At 37.1% G+C, this 7,378-nt stretch overlaps 2 protein-coding genes across 2 annotated transcripts; both read right to left on the minus strand.

Annotated features, from left to right (window-relative positions):
- Positions 1-342: 342 nt before the first annotated feature.
- LOC145899665 (uncharacterized) lies at positions 343-3,099 on the minus strand. Its single transcript, XM_082988559.1, has 8 exons — positions 2,297-3,099; positions 2,137-2,226; positions 1,926-1,980; positions 1,541-1,593; positions 1,343-1,472; positions 1,183-1,272; positions 942-1,058; positions 343-806 (listed from the first exon to the last, which is right to left on the minus strand). Exons 1-8 carry the CDS (start codon positions 2,336-2,338, stop codon positions 760-762), a joined length of 624 nt encoding a protein of 207 aa, XP_082844685.1. The 5' UTR covers positions 2,339-3,099; the 3' UTR covers positions 343-759.
- Positions 3,100-3,390: 291 nt separating this feature from the next.
- LOC145899664 (uncharacterized) lies at positions 3,391-7,016 on the minus strand. Its single transcript, XM_082988558.1, has 8 exons — positions 6,896-7,016; positions 6,734-6,823; positions 6,020-6,074; positions 5,656-5,804; positions 5,170-5,299; positions 5,017-5,106; positions 4,418-4,534; positions 3,391-4,293 (listed from the first exon to the last, which is right to left on the minus strand). The coding sequence occupies exons 1-8, from the start codon at positions 6,935-6,937 to the stop codon at positions 4,247-4,249; spliced, it is 720 nt and encodes a 239-aa protein (XP_082844684.1). The 5' UTR covers positions 6,938-7,016; the 3' UTR covers positions 3,391-4,246.
- Positions 7,017-7,378: the final 362 nt, after the last annotated feature.

Genomic DNA, 7,378 nt, shown 5'->3' on the forward strand with positions numbered 1-7,378 from the left:
AAAATCACTGGACAGCAAAGGTTGTTTGAAAGTTTACCGGTCCGTAAGCGCGAAATATTTAAAACCACGGCGCTAGAATGTTAAAAAAATTTGGGCACTTGTCATCAAAATTTAAGGAGCGATATCGTAAAACCAATATTTATTTAGTGTCAGGCAAGGTTTGATTTTTGTGTTGAAACAGGGTCTGCACACACGCCTTGCCGTACTTACTTCCCAAATCCCAAGCTTCAAACACTTAACGAAGCTAAGATAGAAGGGCAATGCACGAGGTTGTCCAAACATTTAGACACAAATTACAGTAGTAGTTTAACGTTGTTATATACTTGAATACCAGAAATGTAACCCATTCACGGCATTTTGATAAGGAAAAAATGTTTTTATCATCACAATCTCGTTGACAAATAGTGCAACTATCATTCCTCGACCGTGCAGGCTGAAAGGCATTTGATCCTGTCTTAAGTTGCAAATAGCGACCTCTAGTGTCTAGTTCAATTAAAATTGTTATACGCTACATGGCAGTATACTGTTCAAATATGTGTTACTTTGTTTTGTCAATCATGTGTTACGCGCAAGACGACCAAACACAATAACAAACGCAAACACTTGGTGCGAAACAAGACACGGTTGGGCTTCACTACGTCGTATAGTAAAACAAAACTACAAAAACGCTAAAAGTGCTTTACATAAAGATGCATAAAACTCATGGCAAATTATATTCCATTGTACAAACACACTCTACTTCAGTATGGACCAGAACAGTCACTCATCCAATATACCACACACTAAATTGGCAGGAAGTGACACATCTAAAATTAAAATAAATTTAATCCACTTTACTGCACGAATCAATCTATTTTATTTGTAGTTTAATCAAAAGTAAATTTGTTATCCCATAATAACTTGCATGTATTAAGTAATACTTATGTACACAGTGTAAATACCTATGCGCTTTGGGTAAGAAAGGTTCAAGTTGTCCATTATTTGTATGAATTCATCTTTTGATTTTGTCAGTCGTGGATTGTGTTTCTTTTCCTCAGCTACAGTTGTAACATGGAACCCTGGACCGTTACATAAAATTTACTTTTGAACTTGCCGGGCTGGAAATGCTTGTCAACAAGCTCCAACAGTGGCCACTTAACCTTTTAAACTTAATACACATGAAAATAAAAATAACTAGTGTACCTTTGTAGTCATGAGCTGGATAGAGCTTATAATGGGAAGGCAGTGAAAAGATCTGATTGTGAACTGAGTCATATAAGGTTGCAGCACTACCTATAATTAGCATGTTACTGTATATCTGGTGTTTATTTGAGCAAAGTGTTTGGATGATAAATGTCTGCACCTTGCTGGAAGTCAGTTCTGCCACAGCCCCGAATCAACAAAGCATCACCAGTAAAAGCAAGTTTGTGAGCATGAAGAACATATGTTGTGCAACCGTTTGTATGGCCAGGTGTCGACCGTGCTTCCAATGTCTAAAACAAAAAGTAATTTTGGTAAGCACAATATTCAGGTGAGTAAATAATTTATACAATCCAATGACAATAGGGATTTTGCCTGTCCCAGTAATGTGGTCAGCATGCACATGTGTGTTCACTGCACAAAAACATTAATGTGACATTACAGCAAAAATTTTGCAAACTGCTATATACAGAATACACCCATGCATCCAGGACTATTACTACTTTCTATTGTAACCCTGGCTCAAAAACCTTTATGGTATTATCGGCCTATGCCATTTTGTGCACAAAAAAAAAAAGTTATTGGATCAATTGTGTGCAGACATGCTGCACTCTCTACAGTGAACTATCACATCTAATTTGCACTTGCATGCAACCTGTCTTAATGTATGTTAAAATTTTATATTTTTAAAACAAGTAGTCCATTATTGGTTATTTAAAGTGCTATGTAACTCAAATAACACTTACTTCCATACACTAGTTTCACGCCAAGTTCTTTGATTAGCTTTAAGTCCCTTTCAACCTACAAAGTTTAGAAAAGGGCCATTTTAGTTGTGCATGAAATTTCACAATTATATCATAAACATAGTAAGAATATTACCAGTATATAGCACTTTTGTTTGTGTGACAATACATATACAGTCAGTTGAAAAATAAATCCACAAATCAAAATACTTACACAATCAATCACAGGGTCGATCAAAACTGCTTCGTTAGTCTTAGTACAAGCCAATAAATATGTGAATGTGGAAGTGTCGTGGTGAAAGAACTAACAAGACAAATAGTAAACATATTAACAAACTTGCTAATTTGTTTACAATTATAACATTCAATTTTACCTGCCGAAACACCAGGCTTTCTTCATTTGCAGTGTACGACATGTTTACAAAAATACTACTCAAAAACTTCACTGCACCTCTAAAAAATTATGTCATAAAAATCAGTTCCTCCAATGCTTCAATACTTCATACATTTCAACTGTTATAAACGTTATCACTTGGTTAAGTGCAAAATCGGAAGTAGAGAAATATAACTGAGGCTATCATGGTATGTGACAAAGTAGCAATCATGAAAGGGTAAACAACTCACTGGTCAACGCACACTTGCGGTGTGTTCGCAACGCCTATGTTGTGGGGCCATTACGTGAAAGGTCGCATCACGTACACGAAATGACAAAGCAAAATGTTTTGGGTTACCTCAGTCATTTTGTTTGGGATCTCTGTTCGCGCGCTAAATATCCCGTGTTGCAGTTATAGTTTTGGTCAATACTTTTTCGCTGGTTTGTTACTTTAAATGAACTATGTCTTTACCCCACTATTTTACCAACTTTTACTAAATTGACTTACGAATGTATTTGAGAGGAAGTTTTAATGTTTCTGTAAACAGGGTTTTTCCCATGTTTCAACTGTTTCAAATTTGACCCGTAAAGGTCATGTGACGTTTCTGAAATCAAAAGAAACTAAATCGCCTTTCATAAACCTGTATAAGTCTCGCAACAATTAACTATTTATAACCAACGTGGCCAACATACTACCCTACTTCTTGCCCTATCTGCTTGTTGTATCCATTGTAATTTAGGTATGCCGTCGTAGCCTCTACCTCAGGTGTTGCCACACCCTCACAGACAAGCCTAAATCGTATAAGAAAGTAGGCCTACTATACAGAACTTCATGAACGTGTGGTGTTCTAAACCAATTCTCTTTGTGAGAACAACCGCTGCTTGGGGTTTTCCATCCACCTGAAACTTCAAAACACGGCATACGAAGTTTCGGTTGGGAACCCCCGGTGAGTGAGTCATCACAAGTGTATTTGCAAATCAAAATATTTGTTCTTTTTCTGTTAATGTTATATTGTTAGACTTTGACTGTTTTTTAATTAAATAGGCTATAACTCTTCATTTTTCCCACTGCGTGCAGTAGGCTTCATTGTTGGTAACTATAAAGTTTTTTTATGCATGGTTCCCAACCTTTTTCTCCAGGCGGTCATTTGATGACGTCAGAGTGGTTGCGGACCCTTTTACGCTCTTTTTTGAAATCTGTTTCCGCTGAAATTCATGTCCGGGGTTTTACGCCACAAATGTAGCTTTGTTTGCCATACTACTGTAATGTGTTATTGTAATTTATCATGTTTACAGGTCGAATAAACTGCGTAATTATGTTCACAATATGGATATTTATCAATCATACATTGCATGCGTGTTCAGTAGTTGCTGCGTGCCTCCCGACAAAGCTCTGTGGAACCCCGGTTGAGAACCACCTGATCCACATACTTAGTGGTAAAGGCCGACTTATGATGAACAACCCACACGTCTAGGGAACTTTCCTTTTCCACGTAAAGCATTGCTGGGATTTCCAACCTCTATCTGGTACAGGGTTAGAACCAGCCAATAAGCCGAGAGTCAATATTGGATTTTTTATGTATTACGCAACTGCATGTTTCTGGCCTGAAACCTAGGATACCTCAGCATGGCTTTAACCATATAGTAAACAGGATTAGTAGCAAACTTTTGGCAATACTGTTCATTAAATTACTTGTTTGTTTTAACACCAATGATTAGATTTGTTTGTTTATTTTGTTTAAGCGATCCGCGGGCCTATACAAAACATATTTACAAATGGTCCGCACCTTATTGAATACCAAGGCCTATACCTTTAAAAATGTAAATACGCTGTTATTAGTTGCACATAAAATAAAAGAAAAAACATATTGGTGGTTTGTTGCATATGAGTACAATTAAGCAAAACAATTTCGTTTGTACATTTTGCCACCAAAACAACTTCAACGTGCCATTAGTCGTCGAACACTCCGCATGCCAAGTTTGCAGGAAGTGACGCATCTGGAAACAAAAAGTTTCAGTCAATTAATAACATACAACAAAACCGACCACGATATTGTAAGATTTTTATTGCGTATTTTTTGTCGTAAACCAAATATATTCTTCCAGATTGTATTTTCCTTACCTATTCGTTTTGGGGGTGAGAGATTTAAGTTGTCCATAATTTTAATGAACTCCTTCTTCGACTTCGTTAATCGTGTGTTGTGTTTCATTTCCTCTGCTACCGTTGTGACGTGGAATCCTTTTTTAAAATTTCAAACAAAATTGTTCAAACAAAGACCACACAATCGATCGCGAAATTATAAAGAAGATAAATTAATTTAACGTAATTAGTTTGTATGGTATTCCAAAAGGATATTCATGCACTCGACAATAACACGGCTATCGATCATTATGCTACAGTGGGGTGATGGGATGATTAATTCTCAATTTTTTAAGTTTTCCGAACAAGAAAAAAGAAATCCGTACTCAGTTTAAAGGAAAGATTACTTTGTCTCATGCAAATTTACATTAAAAATGTACTGATCTTCTGGCATAAACGTACTGTATTCTTACGACGTTTCGTCTGCCATGCGGCGAGACTTCATCAGGTATAACGCAACAATTGAATCACACTAAAACACGCAGGAAACCTGCCTGGCAGCAACAGGAATTTCAAATTTACATTCATTTATCAGTTTTTACGCAGCTCAAAGCATTTTATTTACGGGAAAAGCAATATACCTTTGTAGTCATGAGCCGGATAGAGCTTGTAATGGGCGGGTAGTGAAAGTATTTGAGAGTGAACTGAGTCATACAAAGTTGCTGCGCTGCCTATAAGATGTACAAGTACTTTTCTTATAATTGTGTATTTGCTTTGTACGGACACTAATACACCTTGTTGAAAGTCGGTTCTGCCGCATCCCCGAATCAACAAAGCATCACCGGTGAAAGCAAGTTTGTGAGAATGCAGAACGTACGTTGTGCAACCATACGTGTGACCGGGTGTCGATCGTGCTTCTAATGTCTGAAATAAGTAATTATGTATTTCGCTATATTGACTGAAGTGCTATTAAGAAGCATTCATTACACGCTTGGAATCAGTCTTTTTTCATAAACCTTTTAACCTATTTAAAGCCTCTATAGAGTCCTGATTTTTATCCAAGGTTGTTATTGCAACAGCCTTTGCTTTTCAGAAAAAAAACTTTTTTCAGATGATTTTTTTATTGAAGCTAAATTCGTTTCTAGGCAAAGTTTCAGTTATTATGGGCGTTATGTACATGTTAAATGTTCTAATCCATGTCACTAAGAATTAACACAAACGTTTTCAACAAATTCAATTTTATTTGCAACGGCCATATTAAGATTTATATGCCCACCCACCAGTTCACCAAACTTCAGGCAATCACCATTGCCTAAATACACATCTGCTTTTCCGCCACTTTTATCGCCAAGTACGGACTTGCACTCTGGCAAAGCTTTCTTAAGTTTCCCTGTCCCAGTAATGTGGTCAGCATGCACGTGAGTGTTCACTAAAGAAAAACCGAAAAGGATTAAATGAACGTTAGCACCAGTCAGTGCTAAACTGCGACAAAACGTTCTTTTTAAATTACCTTTTATCTGTTTACCTATTTTAATAGCGATTTGCAAGCTGCAATTTGTGTGCAAGCAGCTGATTGCGGTATTTTATCGGGGCTACAATTCGTGAATGACACAAATAATTCCAACACATTTTACAGGTACTGACAGCCGTACACTAACTTGACACCAAGTTCTCTAATCAACTTCAAATCTCTTTCCACCTAAAAAGTGACAAGCAATGTTCGTACAATTATCTACAAGCAACTATAAGATCATAAAGAACATTATCTCTTAGAAAACACGTGCAGGTATTTGTACGCTTGTCTATGTTGCAGGTGCGCAACACGGATTTGACAGATTTGGCCTAATTGACCTACATAATGTATTTCCAAGTGAGACTTTAGCATCAAAAGTTAATATCAACTGCGAATGTACCGCGAAACGATAACATATATGTTACTAAACTTGCAATTGACTTTCACACATTCACAAACAGCTCCAAATCCAAACAGACTTACGTTTGCACACCAACGTCATGGCAAACAACAACTTTACGCGAAGCGACGAAGTAGTGATCGTTTTATGGTTACTACATACTCGGGAAGTGTATTTTATTGACGTCACCCGATGGCGGTCGGTAAATTTATGCTAAACGTGTTTTCTACAGATCTAGGATTTTTGATATACGTGTATATAAAACTTAAACAGGGGTGATTTTCAAGTTAAAAGTAACGTAGTTTATTTCTCCGACGTTTCGTCTGCCATATAGCAAGATTTACTATAGGGTAGCACGTTAATTTATACCAGATGAGGAGAGTCCTGTTTAAATTGTAGTATGCTTGGCAGCAAAAGTAGCACAATGTTCAAATAAAATACTTACACAATCAATCACAGGGTCAATCAACACTGCTTCATTGGTCTTGGTACAAGCCAATAAATATGTTAATGTGGATGTGTCGTGGTGGAAAAGCTGTAAGGTACAACGACAAAAAATTACCGACTTTAAACTTTGAATCAATCTGTAAGGTCTTCATGTACTTACTTGTCGAAAGACGAGGGTTTCTCCGTTGGCCGTGTACGACATTGCACTAGTTTTTTTTCTACAACTGTTCTTATTTTACAAAAATAATTTGTGTAAGTAATAGAACACACCTGTCCTTCCTGCAGTGCAAAACGCAAACACAGCAACAACAAAAAAAACAATTAGCCTTTCCCTGAACTTGACTTAGCAGGTGGCAATCACAAAACAAAAAAAATATATATCCCACTGTTTTACACCTGCCGCATTCAAATATATTGGCACTAACAAGCCTCTCTGGCGAAAATTGCAATACTGCACTATATACGACCTGGCTGACGGCCGACACTATTGCACAGCGTGTAAAAATCACCAAAAAGAACACAACACATTCTCTTTAAACTCTACTACAACTTTATGCTACCATCTGACCGTCGCAGCCCTTATAAGTGCAAAGGGTATGTTGGGTCATGGCGTGTACGCTTGCATCACGTACGCGAAATGACA

This window comes from Ascidia mentula, chromosome 4, assembly GCF_947561715.1.
Source record: "Ascidia mentula chromosome 4, kaAscMent1.1, whole genome shotgun sequence".
NCBI lineage: Eukaryota > Metazoa > Chordata > Ascidiacea > Phlebobranchia > Ascidiidae > Ascidia > Ascidia mentula.